This window comes from Silene latifolia, chromosome 7 (assembly GCF_048544455.1).
Source record: "Silene latifolia isolate original U9 population chromosome 7, ASM4854445v1, whole genome shotgun sequence".
NCBI lineage: Eukaryota > Viridiplantae > Streptophyta > Magnoliopsida > Caryophyllales > Caryophyllaceae > Silene > Silene latifolia.
In genome coordinates, this window is record NC_133532.1 from 55,801,753 (window position 1) to 55,826,342 (window position 24,590).

The window sequence follows — 24,590 nt, forward strand, 5'->3', positions numbered from 1 at the left end:
AAAAACCGACGCGACTGTCGGCTGTCTCTTGGGTCCCGACTGGGGCAACTAGCCAGCCGGGACACACATCCGCGAACTCTTATCCAAGACCCCTCGGCGGCGAGTCAACAGGGCCCGCCGGCCTGCCATGGGCCCCTCGGCTGAGGGTAGATCAGTCTTTCCACCTGCTAGCCACTTGGCCACATGGCCACTACGTGACAAAAGGTGAAAGTCTATAAATACTCCTCAACCCTCATTGAGGAAACGATCCACAATTTAACCTAAGAATCACTATTCATCTGGTAATATCTTCCTTATCTCTCTACAATATATACTTCGCCAAGTAACAACAACTTATCCCTTAAGTTTACTAACTTGAGCGTCGGAGTGAGTTCGCTCGGTCCAAAGCCGAGCCCTCAGTTTGTTCATTGTTTCAGGAGACCGAGAGGAGGATTCAATCAAAGACGTCATTCTACAAGCACGGGTGGTAACAAATAACTGCTCTGGAATTACACCCGGAACAGGTACATCCTCGTAACTCACTAATACTAGGTCCTTTGCTATACTTCCCATAATCCTCATTACTACTGCATGACAACCATTCCTATATCCAGGACTCTCTTTCTTTAACAGTTCTCGTGCCTCCAATTATTCTGCACTCCCGTAACATATATCATAAAATCCTCGGTATGACCACTACTCCATCTCTTCTACATTACCACAACACGACATACCTCTATATACATATACACTCATCTCCACAATCTTATCTCACAATCCTCAAGTGTTACACATACTTACATTAGCTTCTAAAGTTCATCTTCTTTATTACCACTACTCCCTTAACTTGACGCGATACTAAGTCCTAAAACTCCGTACTCCCTGTCCCAAGGAAAGGTGCTAAACCACTTGTAGTTTCAAGTTCAATACCACACATGTTCCACAATTTCTTTTCAGAACTATGTCCACCAATGCCTCATCTACCACAAGATCAAAAGCACTCCAACAACCTCTCACAACGGTGTCCCATTAACAGAATATTACTATGCCATGACATCAACAACACCATACCCAACTCTTTCTCATACCATACTCTATTTTCACTCCTAAGCTGACACTGGTAAGAAATATCAGGAAACAACACAACGGTCTATATGCCCCGACCGGCACTGACAAGAAATAACAGTAAACAAACAACGATCGATGACAACACGAAAATACCCGTATCACAACACGAATTAACGTGCCCAGTGCACAACACCACATCAATAGTCATTGCAACTCTTACAATCTCATAATACTGACTCAGCACAACTTCCTTAACCACAAGATCCTTAAAATCGCTTCTACCGGATCACGACGCAAAGACATTTAGACGGGATCACAAATACCAACCTTATGAATATTATCCATACCATGACTCTTGAGGCCGGTACCTCACACCATCACTTACAGATATCATACATACACATATAAGTATAACATATGACGCGGAACACACACATAACAACTCGTAACTATCACGCCACACCATTACTCGTGAGGCCAGGACCTCACACAAAGTTTTACACACCTCATGAACCCATAATCGAATCTAACTAGCCAATCCTGACCACGTAAGTTCCCACTTGACAATGAATACCTCTCATCCCGACTTAACTCAGGTGCCTTTCATCACATATCCTCTCATACACGCAATTATCACCCCTCCGGCAAATGTAGCCATAACATTATTGCTCAACTTCCAGCGAGCACCTCATATATCTACATCTTATACTCCCTCACAACCAAACATACTAATCACCTCCACAAGATCAACCTCATTAGGACAGCTAACATCATCCTCAACCACTAGTGACAATACTATGACGCCAACATCCTTCATGTGATTACTCTCTTACTATCACTTCTTAATATAACAATCCGTTTCCTCCTTTTGGTTATCATCCCAAATAACGAACATTCAATCCATCAACAAAATCTACCTCAACATTATTCCCAATTATATCCTTTATCATATCGTTACCTAACTCTCCACCAAAATCTCAGATCGTGCAAACACTCTACCAGCTTCTTATTCCCTTAATACCTCGAAACTCACGGCTAACATGTCATCCTGCTCTCCTATATAACTATTAACTCACACCCTCTAGTGAGGCTATCGGACATATCCATAATTTCCTACCTTCATGCTCCTTAACTCCGGTCAATGTTCTCTCAACTTACTTTCATCCCTCTTTTCCCTTTTACTCAATAACATCAATTAATAATTCATCTTCTTTCTCTTTCTACCTAACTCTTTAATAATCCGATTACCTTCTTGTTACTCCACAACCTAAATTCCAGTAATTCATATCGATATCTTCTCTTTATTTCTTATCACTTATCTCCTCCCATCATATTATTCACCCGCACTTGTTACCATCAAGTCTACACACTAACAGTTATTATTCAATAAGCCGTATCTCCTTGTCGTATCCCTAGGAAACCAAAAATTCATCTCATACCGTTAATTGCCCAAAGAATTACACACTAGACTCACCTCTTGATATTCCAAATTCCCAAATCAACCACTGTCTACTCATCGGGACATAACTTGACCTCACTATACACTATTCGTTTCCATCTCTCTATAGCGACCTTTTATCACTTATATCTTTAAGCAACTCAATCCAAACCGTCTCCCTCCATAAATCCTTACACATTCCAATATGCCACTATTCGTATCCCTCATCTCAATCTTTCATTCTCACGTTTCTTTACGCTTACATCACCCTTGCCCATATACACTTACTTTTATATTACTCAACCCACGACTATATCACTCATTATATCTCACAAAACATGCTCCTTGTCTCGATTAGCTCATCAATCTACTCTTTTCTCGTTCCACTATCCCTCACAACCACATATAACTCATGTCCTTTATATCCAACACCTATCCCTCATACACCGGCATCCTCCCTATCATAGCATTTGGTAACTTATGTATCAAGACCGTCACATATATAAAAGAATGTGTTAAGACTCAAAACATACGTGTGCACATACCCCACGACTCAAAACAAATGTAAGAACATAGCCACCGACTTAAAAATTAAGGTGAAAATATAGCCACCGACTCAAAATAACCGCCCACTGAGGTACTCGGTCGAGTACATAGCATACTAGGTCGAGTACAGGATACTCGGTCGAGTAACTATATTACTCGGCCGAGTTTTCGACTCCAGAAGCGAACGTAATTATCACAGAGGATTACTCGGTCGAGTATTGGGAATACTCGGCCGAGTAGCCCTTACTCGGTCGAGTATTACTTTACTCGGTCGAGTACCAACACGATTCTCAGCATCGTTCAGTTTTCGTAAAACAGTTATATCTCACTCGTTACTTGGTCGTTTTGGGCGTGTGACCTATCGTTAGAATCGTAAGAAGACAAGCTATCACCTCAACTTAGAATCACAGCCATATCATTTCTAGATCTCGACTTATGAAAGTTTTAAGACAACCCTTCCGTAATCGATCTTTGTACAAATCAAATTTTCTAAACCCAAACAATTTCAACATGCATAAGGCAACAACAACAACTCAATAATTCAAGAAAGCAGTACATAATTGAACTCTTATCATACTCACATGAAAATTAAACACATCATTCATATATATATAGACGCATGACCTTAATCACATGCTACTACCAACAACCAAACATTAACATCATCATAATCTTATACACATGTACCACTACCCTTTTGAAAGCCACATATTAAACAGGTAACATGCTCAACATATTTCATGCTCAAGATCTATCGTATACGAATTCGTAATTCACCTTTCATGTTTTATCATGTTCCAACACTTAACATGCCAACATATTCCATGCTCAAAGTTTAACATCAACAATCCTCAATACATCTTTCAACCACTATCACATTCCACTTCTTTCATCATTCCATCCAATCATGCACAAGATTCAAACTATAGGTATCAAACACACATGACTCAAACATACAACAGTTTCCCCCCATGTGACCGGCTTGAAATCGTAAGGGCCTTAGTGCAACTCCGGGACGTCTCCCAAGTCCTTGCGGTAGCTTCAAACAACTCTCCCCGGGTTCATTTTATTCAGACTCCCTAAGTTCATTGGGTTCATTAGTTTTAGGTGCCGGAATATTTGGCTCTGATACCACTTGTAACACCCCCTCATACCAAGGTACCTTACCAAAGAATACCCTAGCATGAAAGGCTGTTACCATCTCGGTTGCCCGAGGTAAGTATATATCAAAAGCACCAATCCAAAAACACATTTATTAAAGTATAAAGAGTTAGCGATTACATAAAACTCGGTCGACTCAAAAATAAAAGTATAAGGTCTCAATACAACTGAAATCAAAGACAGCTAAACTTGTAACAACGGAAGTTAGACTCAAGTGATGACTTCCCATGACTGTCCCATAGCTAAACATCTGCATTACCTGTCATAATCTGCTCACCATCCCCGAATGGATCACCGCAGGTTTTACAAAACAACAACACGGGGTCGATCTGCTTCAATCAAGATAAGACAAACACATAATGTAACCGACTGATCATCCTCCATCCCCGGTCTCCCGATCTCACACAGTAACCGACTACACACCGAAGTGTGTAGCCCTGCCAGATTACCCATCACAACAGGTAATCCTCGCCGCCAGTGGGTGACTGCAACTCGTCCCCACCTAGTTCAACTCTTCAACGAGCGACTAACAATCCCTGTCCCTTAATGTGCACATCCCCTCCCGTGACGGGTTCCACGGAGGGCGAACTAGGGTGTGAAGCCACTCCCGCAAGTGACTCCACCACAATCACACACACAGCATCACAACTGTCACAACACCACAACCGTCACACACCACACCAACATCGTCACCACAACACCCAACCTCCGATGATCAGCAGATAACAACAATTATAAAACATATGCAATCTCAATCAATTAACAGTACTGAGTAGGAGAAACCCTACCTTTACGCAATCCGCTATGCTGCAATCAATCATATAGTTGCACAACAATTACGACATCGTCACCTATAACAATTATAATCCACAATCAACACACATATGATGAACAAACCCTAAACCCCCAAATCACAAATTGGGGCAAAACCCTAAAAGACAACCTATTAGCAGATTACAACGAACTAGAGACTTACCCATTAAATTGAGACAAGAGACGGAAGTGTAGACTTGCGACCGATCAATTAGCCTTGAGAATGGTTAGGGTGATTAGAGAGAGAAGTGAGCGTCGTTTAGTTTTGGTAAAATGATTCAGAAACCGTAAAAGTATAATTTATAATAATCTCTAATCACCTTAACCAAATCGCGGAATTAAACTGTCGGGGATACTCGGTCGAGTATAAAGTATACTCGGCCGAGTACCCTCTACTCGATCGAGTATTACTCATACTCGTAGAGTATTCTGAGCGAAGCCAAACAGAATACCCAACACACTTTACTCGAACCGAGTAGGCCATACTCGGTCGAGTACTAGCCTATAAAATCCATAGTATTACAGTATTAATTTAGTTAATACTATTATATAGTTTTTTATATATCTTATTATTTTTTGAGATCTTAATAATTCAATTTTTAAATGTATTTAAAAGTCAAAGAAAAAACATTGTTTGTATTTTTTTATTGGAAAATAAATGTTAAAAGAAAAATTAATTATATAGATATTTTTATCTTTTGTGAGATAAAATATATTCTTTGAGCCTTTAGCATTGAACCACAAGATGTTTATTGTACATTTAGTGCAATAATATTTACTTCTCTACTATTCAACAATAATTGGGATAACAAAATCCGTCTTCTAAACCATTTATTTTATGTATGAGATAGCGGATGCCACCCTTTGCTACTAGGTGGGTCCGTCCCTGCCCATGGCTATGTAAAATCCATGCCTCAGTTTGAGGTATGGTATCAAATTGAAACAAAAATATGAAACAAACAAAAGTATAAATTTAACTCATTCTAAACTCATATCTTATACATAGAATGAGTGAACTAAACACCCTATTAGGGGATATTTTGCATTCTCGAATCAGGTTTTGGATTGCGGAGTCGGTTTTAAACCTGATAGCCGGTTTTAACCTTAATTAGTGTCATTTTAAACCTTTTGACTTGCAGAAAACATTTTAAATATTAGAACCGTCCCATAAAATGTCGATTCTAGAGTCAAATAGCCATGACTTACTAGAGAACAAATTTCATTTTGGTTCGACTTAAACTTCAGTAAAGCACCAGTAACCATATGAGTTGTCCGGGCAGAAGCTCGTCTTGATCATCGTCGTAACTGGAAGTATCAACTTCCACATCTCGGTAAATTCTTACCATTGATGTTATTTACAGCAAAATTGTGGTGTAGTTATCATTGAGCAATAATAAAATAATGATCAGCAAAAACTCAACTTTCAGGCGTTTCTATTGCAATTTAGCTCCTCAAATTCACCTATACCAACATACCTACACGAGTAGTTATGACCATCTTATTTCTCTGTGTTTACGACAATGTCGAATAATCAAAGGCCGCTACGTGTTTGATGAAATGCCTCATAGAATATCCCAGGCCTTAAGGACTTGTAGAGTCATTCATGGACGCAGTTTGAGATTGGGGTTCCCATTAGATGAGGAACTGGGTAATGCAGTTTTGGATTTGTATGCTAAGTGTGGATATTCTCGGTATAGCGTATTGGTTTTTCAGAGGTTGGAGAATAGGGATGTGCAAAGTTGGAATTCATTCATGTCAATGCATTTGAGAAGCGGAATGTTATATGAAGTTGGCAAGTTGTTTAGGTCGATGCAAATTTCGGGTATCATGCCTAATCCTTACAGTTATGCCATTGTGTTGGCTGCGTGTGCTAAATTGAAGCTGTATCAATTTGGGAAGCAAGTGCATTGTAATGTTATCAAAACGGGTTGTTTATTTCATTCTTTTTGTGAAGGTTCATTGACTGATATGTATGTTAAATGTGATAGTTTAATTGATGCAAAGCGGATGTTTGATCAATTGGAAAGCCCAAGTTTGGTTTCTTGGACTGTAATAATTGCAGCATATGTTCAGATTGGGTTACTTGATGAGGCATTTGAAGTATTTGAAAAAATGCGAAAATTTGGTTGTGTCCCTGATCAAGTAGCGTTCATGACTATGATTAGTGCATTCATGAATGATGGGAGGCTCAATGAAGCTAGGAATCTGTTTTCTCAGATGCCATGTCCAAATTCTCTGTCTTGGAATGTGATGATTTCTGGACACGCTAAGAAAGGCTATGAAGTAGAAGCTATTCAGTTATTTTTAAATATGAGAAAAGCAGGTGTACCATCTACTCGCTCCACATTAGGGAGTGTCATTAGTGCCATTGCTAGCCTGAAGGTTCTTGATGTTGGAATGTCGGTTCATGCGCAAGCAATCAAGCAAGGTCTAGATAGAAATGTTTATGTGGGGAGTTCTTTAATAAATATGTGTGCTAAATGCCAAAAACTAGACTCTGCAAGGCAGGTGTTTGACTCCATAGACGAGAGGAACATTGTTTTGTGGAATGCAATGCTTGGAGGATATGTGCAAAATGGCTTTGCAAGAGAGGTAGTCGAATTGTTCATCAAAATGAAGGATAATGGCTTCCATGCTGATGAATTCACATATACTAGCATTTTGAGTGCATGTGGTGGCTTGGAGAGGCAAGATTTAGGATCTCAATTGCATTGTGTGATAATAAAAACCAACTTTGAATCAAACTTATTTGTAGCCAATGCATTGGTTGATATGTATGCTAAGTCACGTAGTTTAGTTGAGGCAAGGAAGCTATTTGATCGCATAAACAATAGGGATAATGTTTCTTGGAATGCCATCATCGTTGGGTATGTACAGGGGGAAGACGAGAATGAGGCGTTTGGCTTGTTTCAGAGAATGATGTCTCATGGGACAATCACTGATGAAGTGTCTTTAGCAAGTATACTCAGTGCTTGTGCTAATTTAAAGGATCTTGACAAAGGAAGACAAATTCATTGTTTATCTGTAAAGCGTGGGTTATCGACAAGCCTTTATGTAGGAAGCTCTCTCATTGACATGTATGTCAAGTGCGGGCTTATTAAGGTTGCAAGCGAGATTTTCAATCGCATGTCTAAATTGAGTGTAATCTCCTTGAATGCCTTAATTTCTGGGATCGCTCAGGATAATTTGGAGGAAGCATTAAATTTATATAAGTTGTTAGTTAATAAAGGCTTAACCCCATCTGATATCACTTTTGCCAACCTTTTAGATGCATGTCGTGGGCCATTTGATTTAAGTCTTGGGAGACAGATCCACTGCCATGTAATGAAGCAAGGTATCCTTTATAATGATGGAATTTTGGGAGTTTCCCTGTTGTGTATGTATATGAATTTACTTAAGACAGAGGATGCAGGTAAACTTTTTTGGGAATACCCAAAGGAGAAGAGTGTAGTGCTATGGACATCTATGATTTCAGGCCTTAACCAAAATGGGTCCCACGAGGAGGCTTTAAAATTTTACCATGAAATGCGTCTCTCTGATGTCATGCCTGACCAAGCAACATTTGCTAGCATACTCAAAGCCTGCTCAGTTTCAACATCTCTGAGGGATGGTACCGGAATCCACTCGTTCGTCGTACTCACTGGCTACAATTCTGACATTTTGGTGAATTGTGCTCTTATTGACATGTATGCCAAATGTGGAGATGTGAAAAGTTCCATGCAGGTGTTTGCGGAACTTGAACATAGACATGATGTTATTGCCTGGAACTCAGTAATCGTGGGGTTAGCAAAAAATGGATATGTGGACGAGGTTCTAAAGTTATTTGATGAAATGTTACTGTCATCCATAAATCCTGATGATGTCACATTCCTTGGTATTCTTGGTGCTTGTAGTCACGGTGGCAAAATATCAGAAGGCCGCCATTTCTATAACATGATGGTCAAGGAGTTCAATATTTTGCCTCGAAATGATCACTGTGCCTGCTTGATTGACCTGTATGGCCGGTGGGGCTTACTCGAAGAAGCACAAGGGTTTATTGAAAATTTAGGGTTTGAACCTGACTCCAAGATTTGGGCCTCATTTCTTGGAGCCTGTAGGTTACATGGAGATGATGAAAGAGGGAGAATAGCAGCCGAAAGGCTAATAAAATTAGACCCTCATAATTCTTCAGCTTATGTTCTGCTTTCAAGTATACATGCATCTTCAGGAAATTGGGGTGAAGTCGGTGTTTTGAGGAAGCAAATGAGAGAAAAGGGCGTCCCAAAGTTTCCGGGATCTAGCTGGATTAGTAGGACAAAGGATAAATCTCATTACTTACAATAACTATCCCTCAGCTAGCTTAGTGGGTAAAGTCATGGTGGGATGATATTTCATCTCGTATTTTCCGGCTAATTTATTACTTAAGACCCTTATAAGTTGCAACTTTATTAATTATCATAGATACTAATTATTTCCCTCCTTTGTGGCCTTGTACTCAATTTCTGCAAGGAGGAGGTGATTTGGAGGACGAATTTCTACAGAAGGACCATATATTTACTTTTTTTCGCCCACAATAAGGTAAGTTTATTTGTATAATTGTGTTATACGGAGTAGTTGAAGTAGGGGTTTAATGTGTGTGAATTGCTTCATGTGTTTGTTGGTAAGCTTGAAACTTCATTGTTGCATGCATCTTGTGCCTAATTCGTTGGTACCTGATGCTTGATTGACAGTGGTGCTACTGATTTATGTGGCAATTTTTGTGGTTGACTTATACCGTGGGTGAGAGCAGTTTTTGTGCTGAACCATCATGGTGTCAGTACAGTTGTTGGGTTGTAAAACTATGGAATTGAGAGTTGTGGGTGGTGGCTGTGATGTTTGTACCGTCATGGTGTCAGTACAGTCTGTACGTATGTAAACATGATTCTGGTGCATGTATGATATTACCTTGTATCAATACGTGAAAGGCTGATATGACGGTGGGTATTTACAATTGGATTTTTTTTTGTTGTCAGATGGTTTATTAGCTATTTCGTATTTGCTTGGTGATTTATAATTGCCACCGTTGTATGCTCCTTGAATCATTTTAATTAAATTCTAGTTATGTTCCACACCCTTCACATAATTTATTTATTTATAAATTTAGAGGATTCAAAACTGTCTTTGGTGTGACTTTTTCGAGGATATGGTAATCTGATTAACAAGCAAAGAAAAATTAAACAAATGAAGAAAGAAATCACTGGTACCCCAAGAAGAAAAAAAATCTACACCCCTTACTAAAATGTGGGTAAGACAAGTTACTATTCATAATGAACAGTAATGAGAGAGTGTGTTTTGGACGTGCGCGAGTTCATACGCTGCGTTTTGTTCCCTTACATTTAGCACCTTCCCAATACGTGGCCTATTTAGTATCCTCTACCTCAGTTCTCCACTTTCCCTATTCTTATCTCTTTCATTCTTCAACCAAACACACCTACGCCTTCACCCTACAACACACATACACCCCCAAACATTTCCCCTTGGCACTCCAACAAACCCTATGTCGGATGACGGCGACAATTTCTACAATGTCATCTAAGTCAACGGATTCAATGGCGGAGGACAAGGTGGACAACGATGGTAAATTTGCATCCTTTGTTGAAAAAATAGGTTTCTTTTATTATTTTTTATTGTTGAAGAATTAGGAATTTTTTTTAATTTATGTTCACAAGGAACTCAATGGTGATTTGTAGCTCATTTCTAGATTTCCAGTCTTTAATTTCATTTAATTTCAATGTTTACTTTCTTTTTCTAGGGTTTTATTGTATTCCCCCTTTTGGATCTGAGTTTTTGGGCATTTTTATACAATCCTCATAGGTAGTCTGGGTATCATTTTTTCCTCGTTGGTGCTATAGGACCTACCCTATGGCAGAAATATATAATCTTTTTTCATTAATGTTTGTTAATTTTAATTGGTTCGCTGTTAAAATTGAGGGTTTAGGGTTTCATCTTCCGCCTTTCAGATCACCATTTTCTTCTTCCTTGTATTTGGTTTCCTCCTGACTTAAGGCGTAAACATGCATGATTGGGTTGTAAAATGTGGTGGCACCAAACACTTTAATCAAGTTTTTTTATTTTCATCACAAAATGAATATTTAAACCTACACCAATACACACACATCTCCCTGTATCCTACATTACTACTGCCTAGCAGCACAGCAACACCAAACACAGGAAAACATACAAACAATAGACAAAGTTGAAGGGAAGTTGGCAAAGTATACTACTAACCTTTTGATAATATAAATTATAATTTGTGAGGTAGAAATTGTTCAAATGTGTGTTCAGTTTATATTTTTAAAAAAAATTCTTGTAGAAAGACGCTGGCGAAGACATTCCGAGAAAGGATTATAAAAGGCTGGTAAGCCAGAACTGACCTTTGTTTACCTTTGTTGGGTTCATTCATAAAATAACTCCATCTCTCACACCTCTCCATATTTGCTTCGGCCTTAATTACCTTATGTTCTAAAATATTTTCGATTGATTTAGGTGATTTTTTGAGTTGATGGTTTGATTGTGGGTATGTATTATAGGTTACAATACTACAACCACACAAATTATACTGTATTGTAAGACGATCTCATTATATAAAAAGAACGCTCATTAAATGTTCTTTTTATAAAATAGACCGTCTCACAACGTGAAACCGTCTTATAACACTAATAGCAATACTAAGACTACCCAAATTTGTATAAAATAGACCGTCTCACAACGTGAAACCGTCTTATAACACTAATAGCAATACTAAGACTACCCAAATTTGTATGTTTCATCTCTGTAAGTTTATCACACATGTCTTTCTCTTTCCCTTGAACTATGTTCATGTTTAAATTTGTGTGTTTCGTTATTAGTGATCTGCAAAACCCTTCTAGGACCCTAAAAACTTTACCTTATGATAGCTTCAAGTTACGGAGTATTAGATATGTGCCTGAAATATTAGCAGGCATCTTCTTAGTTTTCATAGATTGTTGGATATCTATATGTTTTTGGTTGCATAGAGCAGCAGAAGTTCGAGAAATCTAAGTAATTAATACATTTTGAGTTGATATTCGAGAAATCTAAGTAATAAATACATTTTGAGTTGATATTGAAATGGAACAGGGTTATTTAATGAGTATATTGAAATGGAACAGGGTCATTACATTGTTATTTTTAACAAATATACACGAGAGAGGGAGTGTGAAAGAGGTCAGGGTGTTGATTTTTTTAACAAATATACATGAGAGAGTTATAAGGGCAGGGAGAGAGGTCATTACGCTGTTAGTTTTAACAAATGTACATGAGACCGGGGGAGAGTGAGTGAGGTAGTTTTAACAAGACCTCCAAAAAAGGTAATTCTGAAAAAAAGGTAATTCTGATGCGGCTCATTATTGTTTTAGTTCTAGGTTGATGCGGCTCATATTGCTACTAAACGATCTGGGGGTAATTCTGAATCACTGTTACTGTTTTTTGTTATGTTGTCTTAATTTATTTTTAATCATCTCGACGATTTAAGATACTCCCTTGGTTTCATAATATCATCTTCGCTTTTCGAGACATTGTTAATATGGACAAGTGCCAGTCTCCCATTTGATAATTTCTGATCATTTTATTCATCGACAACTTGCCAACTACGAAGTTCTTACGAGATGTTTGTGATATTTTAGACATGTGTCATCGTGTGAGAGCTTTGAGTCGTGGGATAGGAAGTGACATTCATTGCCGCATTTGGCCCAAACACCGAAAATGCACAGTGATAATCCAAAAGGCAACCAAAATGGCAGCTAATGACGATCCTGTGATATGAGAAAGCTTTAAGGTCAGTGATTTGGGTAGGATACTAATTACTATTGTCCAACTGTGTTATCAGAAGGAAGCTTTAAGGTCAGCAATTGATAAGTAATTGTGTTATCAGAGACTAACAATGGACAATATGGGTACGATCTTATGATATCAGAAAGCTAATAAGTGGCCGTTTGATTGGGGAAAGGGTAAGGGAAAGGAATTAGGAAAGAGAAATAAGGGGAAAGGAATCCAAAACTCTTTGTTTAAATAAAATTCTTGTTTGGTATTTTTAGGGAAGAGGAGGTGAGTGTAACCGTGTAGCTGTGTAAGTGTTGAATAGTTAGATTCTAGAAGAGTAATGGAGGTATTCGAATTGCGTTTAAACTTTAAAGCATAGAATAGTAGATATTGTCATTATCGTCTTTATGTGGAAGAGTGGAATTGAATTTCACTTGGTGAGGTTTTATTTTATCGTCAATGTAGTATATGACGAGTGACAACCTTACATGCAAGACCAACTTAAACCCTGGTGTATTCTTCATTTAATTAAAGAGTTAATAGAATGATTTCCGTGTATAAAACCAATCATTCAGGTTTTTAGGTTATCTTAAATGATTATTAATTTGGTTTATTGTACTATTTCTTGCCAAAAATTCTTAGGACGGGTAATCTTGGGGAATGGAAGAGATTTTGACTTTTTCTTGGTGATGATGATGCTCATAGTAGAACTTTATTAGCTAATCTTCAACACAGTGAAAATATTGTCATTTATGTCGTGTCATTATCGACTTTCAGAAATTATTATAAAGCTTTTCCTCATAATCGCTAATTGTGGCAGATAATTTGCTGGTCTTTATATGTGGAAAGTTGAGAGTTGATATATTGGTGTGTCGGAATATGGAACAAAATAACAGGTGATAATGTGAAAGCCAAAGTGTACGCAGTAAGAATGATAAAGAACATGTTAATGAAAAATACCTTTCAGTCAGTTAATTACATATTTTCAACGAGGGAAAGAGAAGCTAGGGCAATGGGTCACCTCTGTTTGAAATGGACCATTGTGGGTGGGGTCATTTGAGGGCAAGTTCTAAGACGGAAGTGAGTTCTGTTGCAGTTTGAGCCCTTTTGTGAGAAGTATTAAGCCTTATGTGTTCGAGAGAAAGGTGAGCATTGTTGCAATCACAGCCTTTTATGCATGTTCCCGACAAATATTTAATGCAGTAAAGTCATGACCGTGGCTTGCCTTTATCACTCATTACTATCTATTGGGTGAATTTTATTCTGTAGGTGGGTTAATCAAACTTATTTGTAAAGTCGAGAGAAAATTCACAGTATAGGATAGTTATAGACTGGATATGGGATTAAGGGTTGCCATATTCTTTTGCTTTGATGAATTCGCTAATTATGTGATGATGTACAGGATCTTTATTTTCATCAATCATCTCCAGGAGCTCCTGAGGCCAGAAATCGAATTATCAAGTGTGAATGCCAATGATTCGTCGAATTGTGAGTGTGAATGTTGATGATACTGCTTCTAAGAGAAATATGACATGTGCGAGTTAGATTCGAGATACCTTACTTTACCATCTCAAGAATTAGATTCTTGTTTTAATACATTTCTTTATGCCATAGCTCTCTTTTTCTTCTTAACTGTTGTTTCACATGTATCTTGTATAACCTTGTACTTCATTTTTCTTACCCTAGATCATTTTAGAAGCATGGCTTTGTTGTAAACTTGCAGTAGGTTTTCAATGTTTATGTGAGATTTCTTGGATGTTCAATTTAAGTACAGGAGATGGTATGCCTCTTTGGAACAAGAGAGTGAACTAGGTATATTGGAAGCCCTAAATACTAGGAAAGCCAACAACCTTAGTTTTAAAGTATGCCATGAATACAGAGGGGCTTAAATGGTCAAAGTGTAATTCAACTTAGAACCACTATCTATCAAAATAAGAGGGAAAAAAGTCGTGTGCCACAGCTTCGAATATAAATTTTGCAATAGAATTTTATAGCTTGGCTTTGCTTGTAGTCACCAACACGATCTTTTGTTTTAACTATTGTTGTGGCACCATTTGTTTCACATGACATTAAGGTATTAGAAGTCCTGCTGAAACCAAGAATTATACTCTGGTAACTTAAACAGAATTTCAAATAAATGAACTAACTTGGGGTCTTGTGTGCGAAGTACTCTTTACAACAACTAGGGAAAGACTCAAATGGTAAAATAGCGATTGATCTTGAATTATTTTAAAAAGATTCAATAAAAGATGGTAAATAATGATTCATCTTAGATTCAAAACATACAATAGATAGTTCTCTAGATTCTTATATTTACCATGGAGTAAAAATTGGGTTCCATAAATATAAATGTCGGGAGATACAAAATATGATGATTGTGGTTGAATTGAAGTGATGAGGTCACAAAAATGAGAAAAGTATGGTCAAACAAATTTGTATCTTCTTAAACGATTTTAGTTGACTTGTAGTACAATGTTACATGTATATTTGATGTAATTTGAGACTGTTTTTAGTGAACATATGTAGTGAGTGTCTAAGAGATTTAAAGCATATTTGGATAATTAGTTCTATTTTTGGTGAACGAATGTGGTGAGATACTATTTTTATAGAACAATGATTAAGTGAAACTCCGTAGTACCGGAAGGAATTGTGTAATGTGCTTGCACAACGAAAACCTTCTACGGAGCAATCATAATTATCAATATCGATGTAGGTCCTTAAAGTAGCGAAGATAATAACCAACTCGAACGGCACGCCACACAACAATACGACATGCATAAAACGATACTAATTTTAATAGGCGAGTCATGCTATCTTGGGGTACGGTGCGCGAAGCGCGCCGTACAACAACTAGTATACTTAAAAGGAAAAGAATAGAAAAACATGCTAATGTACTATTTATGTATGTATGTATGATACAAACGCGTAAATTACAATTCAGTTCATGCGCGTTCTGTTCTTTGCCTCCATAAAACCCCATTGCCTTCATCAGTTTCAGAGAACAGACTCATATATAGAGGGGAAAAAAGTATCCCTATTTTTTTCATTAATTATTTGGTTATGTATTTACATGTAGTTTAGTAAGTATACATTATTTTCATTAGCTACTACGTAATAGCATAATAGTTCCTAGAAGCTCCATTTTGTTTCTGGTGCCACGCTAATTGGAAGGCGTCTATTAGTTGTGAAAGAAATGGGAGAAATGAAGACTGTGTGCTATTTTTTGATGATAGTAATGATGCTAATTGGATGCAGTAAAGGGGAAGATCCATACAGATATTATACATGGCATGTTACTTTTGGTGATATCCATCCTCTCGGTGTTAAACAACAGGTTTGTTACTTTAACTCTGCTTTGTTATTGATATAGATGTTGTCACTAGTATTATACAATGACGAGCTACACCGTGTGTTCTTGATTGTTTCTCATCATACATTATTTATTTTATGTGTGATAGTTGATGTTTCACCCTTTTATCATTCAATTTTGAGATTCTCCGATGTACCTTTTCTAGTTCTTGCAAAGTACAAGTATTTCCTTGGATCTTATTTTCCATTAAAAATAGTTTTGATTGTTGGTATATAAGCATTTAGTTTTCATTTTTCTTTTGACTAGATAAGTATGTTCTTATATAGGACTCAATATTTATATAGACATGCGGGTTCACTTTTCGTTTAATTTTTATATCATGGTGGTATTACCATTTGCAGGGAATATTGATAAACGGACAATTTCCAGGACCTCCAATTGAGGCAGCAACGAATGATAATTTAATTATTCATGTTTCTAATGGATTGAATGAGCCATTCCTCATATCCTGGTACATAAATTCATCTATTCATTTCTTGGGATATTCTACATGGTACCTCTCAATTTTTTGACTTTCTACATGGTACCCTTACACTTTTTAGAACATACATGGTACCCCTAATTGTTTTCATTATGACTAAGTGTACCCCTAAACTTTATTTTCCGTCAATTAAACTCAGTTTTAGGCGTTAAGTGATTACTTGGACGCGTAACCAAACTTGTCATTTATCATCTCATGACATAAGGACTCTATTAGGCTCAATATCCATCTTTGGACGTAATAATTTGGCATGAGATCAATAAATTTTCCGTCAAAAATTTTTTAGCCCATATATATCAATAAATATTAGGATCGAGATGGATATTGAGCCAAATAGAGTCCATATGTCATGTGATAATAAATGACAAGCTTGGTTACGCGTCCAAGTCATCACTTAATGCCTAAAACTGAGTTTAATTGACGGAAAATAAAGTTTAGGGGTGTACTTAGTGATAATGACAACAATTAGGGGTACCATGTATGTTTTAAAAAGTGTAGGGTACCACGTAGAAAGTCGAAAAGTTAAGGGGTTTAAAGTTTGTATTTTCTCATTTGTTTAATTTTTTTTTTTTCTTACACCCTTTGTCTGAGTTATTTATATACCTTGGTTTAACATCATCTCACAAAAAAAAGTAAAGGTAAACAACTTACTAGAACGGATTGAGTATTTTTTTTACGTATCAAGCATGATAGGTTTTGTCCTAAAACTTTTTCATTATTCATATCTCATCAAACAATTATTATTTCCTTCAATTACCAAAAACCAAATAACTGAAATATTCTATAATTTCTATGTAGTATAAAGTTCATAGCCTCATATCTCATGAATTGATGATGTAAACTAGGAATTTTAGGTCTTTGTTTAGTGAAAACTTAAAAGTCTTTTGTAATTGAAAAAGTAGTAAACAAAAACATGGTAAATTAGAGAGTTTTAAAAATGCTTTTGAGAAGTCAAAAACTAATTATTCACCCCCAAAAGAAGAAGTAGATATTTACTACTTCTACTTCTACTTTTTACATAAAGAACCAAATAAGCAAACAAAAGTTGTATTAAAGTAGTTAGGCCAAACATATAAATTTTGTGAAAAACCACTTTTACAAAAGTATGGCCAAACAACTAAAATTTTTCCGAAAAGTAACTTTTGAATAAACTCCTTTTAAAAAGGAAAAGTCATTTTCCATAAGCAAGGCCAAACAACACCTTAATCTATTGGGCATATTTTTCTAAGTTAGCAGGAAAGCAATAGTTTCTCTACTTTTTCATATGAAGATTTTTGTTCTTCGAGGATGGTTTGCCTTTTAATTAATCACTAGTATGGGTGCCCGGCTTCGCCCGGGCTACCTCTACTTACCATTAATTTTTTTTTCATTAAATAAAATTACTTAAAGTTGCATAACCCATAAATTTATCATTAATATATTTTTCTATAATATATCCAAAAATTACGATGAAATAAATTTTGATACAAATTCACTACTCCTGTTACTAATATTTTATTCTTATTAATGAAATAATAGTAATAACATTTCACTACTTGCCCGTAATCATTGTTAATTTCACTACTCCCACCGTAATTATTGTTATTGTCACTACTGACGCATTAATATGATAATTTCACTACTCCCGTCGTAATTATTCTTGTTACTTTCACTATTGCCGTATTAATATTTTACTACTCCTGTTGTTATTTCTACCCCTTTCACTAATATCGCGCTGATAATATTGTTACTTTTACTATTCAAATGAGTGATTACTATCATATTACTGACGAAATTACTTTTACTACTTAGGCATGCAATTTTAAGAGGATTATATATTTATATTACATATATGCATTAAATCAAATCGAAAGAATTGTACAATATTATATATTATGGAATCTAATTTGAATTATTTATAACCTACTTATATTATATTTTTTTTATGTTAAATAATTAATACATCTAATAAACTATAAAATTTAATAAAATTGCATAAATTTTATATTTAATATATAATTTTATGATGATAATAATTAATACCATAAGTGTGCATATTTATACTAATTAATTATTTTATATTAAGAAAATTGACCATCTTCTAGTCTTCTATAAATATTTAGGAAAATTACCAAGCATCTTATTTCTTTTAGTCTCCTTGAAATTGACCATCTTAATTAATTATTTTATTTTAAGGAAATTTACCATACTAATTAATTATTTTATTTTAAGGAAATTGACCATATTTTAGTCTCTTACAAATGTTTAGGAAAATTACTAATCTTCTATATAATTTAATTTTAACCCAAATTATATAATATTTGCATTGAGATCCCTTAATCGGGTCCATCACACGGTGCTAGTGATTTAAAACTATATAGTATAATTAATTTTTATAACTTTCTTTAATTACATTAAAGTCCCTTGGTTTCTGGATTTAATATATAGTATTGATATGGAAGAGTGATTGAGCAAAGTTGTGAAACTTAAATCTTATATTTGTGCGCTAATAAATGCTTTTACAGTAGTATTTTTTTTCATGATGCTACTCGTTTACGTACTTAGAGAGAGATCATAGTATGAAGCGAGTATTTTGAAATATGATAGACATGTATTAAAAATAGATGGAGAATTTTGTAATAAACCGCCTGTTGAATGTCCTTTTCCGAATCATTTTGTCAAATTTAAATCCTCTTTTTACTTCCCCAAGTACAATTTCAATTCTCAAGTCTGTATATGATGAAGAGACTAGAGTATAGAGAAAGAAATGGAGATCTTAACCTGGCCTGTTCAATAGGCGAGTTTTTCATCCAAATCTTTCCCATGTTAGAAGGATTTTGATTAGGCTTTAAGGGAGGAAAATGAATCCCTCATTTTTCCATTCCCCCCAGTTGTCTCTAATAACTCCATTTGCTAACCAAACAAGAGATTGTGTATTTCTTGAGATTATTCTTTTATGTAGTTTATTGTTCTTCATATAGATATACAAGCATATGATTAGACATGGAAAATAATGAGTCGTCTTTGTTGGAGTGATGAGCAGGAATGGTGTACTACAGAGGAGAAATTCTTGGCAAGATGGTGTATATGGAACCAACTGTCCTATTCCACCAGGGCAAAACTTCACATATATTCTCCAAGTCAAAGATCAAATTGGTAGTTTCTTCTACTTCCCTTCTCTTGCATTTCACAAAGCGGCTGGTGGTTATGGCAGCATTAAAATCAATAGTCGACCATTAATACCGGTGCCATTCCCGCCCCCTGCCGGAGATTTCACCATTCTCGCTGGAGACTGGTTTAATAAAAACCACACTGTAAGTGTACACTGTAAGTGAAAAATACATGATTAATAATTTACCTTTGGTTTGTTACAATTGGGATAAACAGTGGAACTTATTTACACATAAGTCATAACCATAACAATGTTATCCTTGTACTGTAAACACGAAAAGTTGTTTCCAAATGACCTTTGAGAAAACTGTTTACTAATTATATTGACCGAATGATGCTCCATCGTACAAGAATATAAAAACGCCCATTAGTTCCAGTCGGTTTACTTTATTCAATTACATTGCGAAGCCAAAAATAGTCACTTAATTCGTTTAATTTGTTCGTTAACTGTAGGATTTAAAGGCAATACTGGACAGTGGAAGTAACTTACCTTTCCCTGATGGAGTTCTTATCAACGGTCACGGATCAAATGGATTCACATTTACAGTGGATCAAGGTATTGTTTTTTCTTGTTTTCCTTTTTCTTTGAGATAGGTAGATACTGGGAATCAGGCTGGATGCTAACTGTCCAAGCAAAGCCCAAGCCCACCTAGTTAGATTCACACTTACAGTTGTGTCAGAAGAGTATCAAATCAACACGTGACACACAACTAAAGTGAAGTCCGAATAACGAAGGAACTCTTATCAGTTTGGCTATTTGTTTGGAAGCAGGTAAAACTTACAGGTTCAGGATTTCCAACGTTGGAATAGCCATGTCGATTAACTTCAGGATACAAGGGCATGACTTGCTTTTGGTGGAGACAGAAGGAGTCCACACCCTGCAGAATACCTACACTTCCCTGGATATTCATTTGGGACAATCATACTCAGTTCTTGTTAAAGCTGATCAGGCCCCTAAGGATTACTTCATTGTCGTTTCGACCCGTTTCTTCTCTCAAGTACTTACTACTACCTCCATTCTTCACTATAGTAACTCGAATGTCGGTGTTTCTGGTGCTCCTCCTGCTGGACCCACAACTGAGATTGCATGGTCTGTCGAACAAGCAAGATCTATTAGGTAATTTGCCTTTACTTCCAATCTTTCTTTACATCACCGATAATATGCATCTAGGAGTCCTACTAATTAGCAAGGTAATTGACAATCTTACCCCTATGTTAAAGACTTACGTATATATGCCCTTTCTAAACATTCCATAATGAAAAGGGGGTGCTTCAAGATTTGCATCTACCAATTGATATTTTACTATAAAAAAAAATGAATGAAGGTAGTTTAACCAGTCATTTTGTTTCGTCTATTACGGAGTATATTGCAAAAAAAACATGAATAATATTAATAAGTCGCTTACTCCACTTTAAACCAGATCATAATTATTATTTTTCATAAACTGTTAACCCAATTTGAAACTAATTGTAGTTTCAATCTTACTTAGTTGATGAACATACTTATGACTGATTGCGTGCAATAAGATGGTCTCAATACTCTGAAATAAGAATTACGATTATCACTTCTTTAAAACTTAGAGATCGTGTTTGTGTATAATAACAGGCAGAACTTAACAGCCAGTGGACCAAGACCTAATCCTCAAGGTTCCTACCATTATGGGATGGTCAATATCACGCGAACCATAAGGCTGTCGAATTCAGCTCCATTGATAGGCGGTAAACAGAGGTATGCGGTAAATAGTGTGTCCTTCATCGAAGCAGATACACCGTTGAAACTTGCTGACCACTTCAACATACCCGGTGTTTTCACCCTCGGAAGCATCCCAGACAGTCCTACAGGAGCTCCTGCTTATATCCAGACTTCAGTCATGGCTGCAGATTTTCGTGCTTTCGTCGAGGTCATCTTTGAAAATCCTGAAGATTGGGAACAATCATGGCACACTGATGGTCACATTTTCTTTGTTGTCGGGTACGCTTGTCCATCTCAGTTTCATTCTTTAGAGCATTATGCTGTGGGACCTGGCATAGGTATTGATTTTTGCATTAATGTTAATTCTTATAGAATGAATGGAGGACAATGGTCTGCCGGTAGCAGATCGAGTTACAATCTTCGAGATGCAGTTTCAAGGTGCACTGTCCAGGTATTTCTCAAAGAGAAACAAAAACTTTCATGAGAGACAATTTTACAATAATTTATTAGTATTAGACCACATCATAATCAGAAGGACCACTTATAATGCCAAATCATTCTAGTGACATAATCATTAATTGAAAACCGTCCTACAAGTACAAGGACGGTTTTCAAATAACTGTAAACTTTAAGACTGAAAAATCCAAGCTTACCGGCATTATATGTATGATAACAGGTTTATCCAAAGTCATGGACAGCTGTATATATGCCGCTGGACAATGTGGGAATGTGGAACATAAGATCAGAGAACTGGGCACGCCAATACTTAGGACAGCAGTTCTATCTCCGCGTTTATTCTCCTGCTCATTCCGTGAGAGACGAGTATCCAATTCCAACGAACGCGCTTCGCTGTGGACGCGCTACAGGGCACTGACCAACTCTATAAATCAGCTGTACTGCCATACATTGTATAGCATTGTAACATCATACTTGCTGCAATTTGTATCCGAAGAAGTTTCACTTTAGAGTTTAGACACCATTTTATTTTCATTTGGCCTTGGCTGTTTTACTGGATTGACATTTTCAGTGGATTTGATTTAATGTGATTTTTTTTTTGTCATGCCATGCAACATTTTTTTTTTTTTTTTTTGGACAAGTAGCCCAGAGCTCCAAAGGCACAAGCTATCGACTAATAGATACTCCCTCCTATTCATTATAACTCTCCCCTTTCAAAAGGGCACACAAATTAAGGGAAGAGTTATTTTATTGTAAAGTATTGTGGTAGTGTAAGGTAATTGGAGAGAGAGAATGTATTATTGTGGGGTAAGTGATTAAAATAAGTACTTCCTCCATTCAACTCCACTTTACATGTTTGCTTTATCACGTTTGCCAATGCGACTTTTATGCGGTAAATATCTTTAGTTACGTATTTGCAAAAATTATAAAAGTTAGATATTTTTAATGTACTCTTAAAGACGAATCAAATAAGATCATACATGAATATATTTTAATTTATGTATCGAGAGAAAATTGAAGTTGAATGTCCGCTTGTGAATAGTGTGCAAAAGAGAAACATGCAAAGTGGAGTTGAATGGAGGGAGTACTAGGTTTGGTGCCCGGTTTAGCCCGGGCTACCTCTATTTATCGTTAAATTTTATTTCAATTAAATAAACTATATTGGAGTTGTCTAACTCACACGTTTACTATTAGTAATATACTCCCTCTGTTTTTTTTTAATTGTCATTCTCACACTCACTTCTCTCTTCAATATCTCTCAAAATATATGACTAAATATGTTGAAATGTATACTCACATTAAAGCTCTATTCGTAAGGAATTTTATGGTGTAATTTTTATAATTTTCCGACCAATATTTTTGTATAAATTGAATTCAAAGGCTCACCTCGTAAATTAAAAACGTCAATTATTTTAGAACGGAGGAAGTATTTTTCTATGTCATATCCTGTAATTATGATGAAATGTGAAATTTATTTTCAAATTATGAGACACGTTTATTACCCACTATTAATATTATTACTTTCACGACATTCTTTGTTAATATATCATTACGTTCACTGCTGTCGTGGTTACTATTATTTCTTTTACTAATTCCTCTATATTTTTTTCCGTTAAATCATTATTCCCGTTAATTTTATCCGGCCTATATTTAAATAAATAAAATATTTCCTTGAGTCGATTGGTTATTTAATGTTTATACTTTTTTCCCATTGTTACCACTATTACTTTCACTACCTTCTTTATTACATTCACTACTGCCACTGTCATTATTATAACCGTCACTACAACATTAATACTAATACCGTTAATTTTATTAATCTCGTTGCTGCTACTATTACTTTTACTACATTTAATTTAATTTACAATTCTATGATGATACTAATTAATTCCATAAGTGGGGCATGTTAATTTGAAAGAACATCAATATATTATTGTGTTTTCTAAATTTAGTTACTTTAATTTAATGTAGTTTCCATAAATATTCTTCATCAAGGCATCTTTATATTATACTTTTAACCAAAATTATATAATATTTACATTAAGGTCCCTTTATCGGGTTCATCACACGGTGCTATCGAATTAAAACTATATAATATATTTAATTTGTATAAATTTCTTTAATTACATTGAAGTCCATTGGTTTCTGAAATTAATATATAGTATTGATTGATTGATTGATTGATTGTTGTGGGGTAAGATGATTAAAATAAAATAAAGTATGAATATTGTGGGGTATTGTTGTGGGTTGAGGTGATTAAAATAAGTATAAAACTTTACTAAATAAGGAAAAGAGGAGAGTAATATGAATAGATGAAAAAGGAAAAGGGGGGAGAGTTATTATGAATAGGAGCGAGTACTAGTTACACCAATAGTGTTTTCTACTTGACAATGGCCTTTTAATTTAGAAAGTAAACCTTCCATGAAGATGATAATCTGACCCGATAGAATCCGAAAATGGGCTGGGCCGGGTTCCTCAAATCCGGCCGGGTTGGTTCACGTTTGGTTTCTCATTTATCATCATCACCCATTGAAACCCCAAATCCTATTTTTTTTTTATGAATAATGAAAAATAATAAAAAAAAATAAAAAAATTACTTTCAACGCTAGATCGAAAAATAATGAATTTCATTACTACC

The 24,590-nt window shown here is 35.8% G+C and overlaps 2 protein-coding genes across 4 annotated transcripts; both read left to right on the forward strand.

Annotated features, from left to right (window-relative positions):
* Positions 1 to 6,135: 6,135 nt before the first annotated feature.
* On the forward strand, positions 6,136 to 9,545 carry LOC141592179 (pentatricopeptide repeat-containing protein At3g09040, mitochondrial). Of its 2 annotated transcripts, XM_074412768.1 has the most exons (2): positions 6,136 to 6,336; positions 6,433 to 9,545. In XM_074412768.1, exon 2 carries the CDS (start codon positions 6,563 to 6,565, stop codon positions 9,326 to 9,328), a length of 2,766 nt encoding a protein of 921 aa, XP_074268869.1. In that variant the 5' UTR covers positions 6,136 to 6,336; positions 6,433 to 6,562; the 3' UTR covers positions 9,329 to 9,545. The 2 variants fall into 2 exon arrangements, with proteins under 2 accessions (XP_074268869.1, XP_074268868.1); XM_074412767.1 differs by having other exon boundaries at positions 6,136 to 9,545.
* LOC141592181 (L-ascorbate oxidase homolog) lies at positions 9,473 to 22,550 on the forward strand. Of its 2 annotated transcripts, XM_074412770.1 has the most exons (9): positions 9,473 to 9,562; positions 16,036 to 16,136; positions 16,514 to 16,623; positions 19,676 to 19,946; positions 20,257 to 20,359; positions 20,575 to 20,920; positions 21,410 to 21,775; positions 21,869 to 21,947; positions 22,173 to 22,550. In XM_074412770.1, the coding sequence occupies exons 2-9, from the start codon at positions 16,038 to 16,040 to the stop codon at positions 22,368 to 22,370; spliced, it is 1,572 nt and encodes a 523-aa protein (XP_074268871.1). In that variant the 5' UTR covers positions 9,473 to 9,562; positions 16,036 to 16,037; the 3' UTR covers positions 22,371 to 22,550. The 2 variants fall into 2 exon arrangements, with proteins under 2 accessions (XP_074268871.1, XP_074268870.1); XM_074412769.1 differs by lacking the exon at positions 9,473 to 9,562 and having other exon boundaries at positions 15,663 to 16,136.
* Positions 22,551 to 24,590: the final 2,040 nt, after the last annotated feature.

Coding starts and splice junctions, on each gene's coding strand:
- LOC141592179 (XM_074412767.1), top strand. CDS start 6,407: ATGATCAGCAAAAACTCAACTTTCAGGCGTTTCTATTGCAATTTAGCT.
- LOC141592181 (XM_074412769.1), top strand. CDS start 15,996: ATGGGAGAAATGAAGACTGTGTGCTATTTTTTGATGATAGTAATGATG. Junction 19,947..20,256: donor GGTTTAATAAAAACCACACT/GTAAGTGTACAC, acceptor CGTTAACTGTAG/GATTTAAAGGCAATACTGGA. Junction 21,948..22,172: donor TTTCAAGGTGCACTGTCCAG/GTATTTCTCAAA, acceptor GTATGATAACAG/GTTTATCCAAAGTCATGGAC.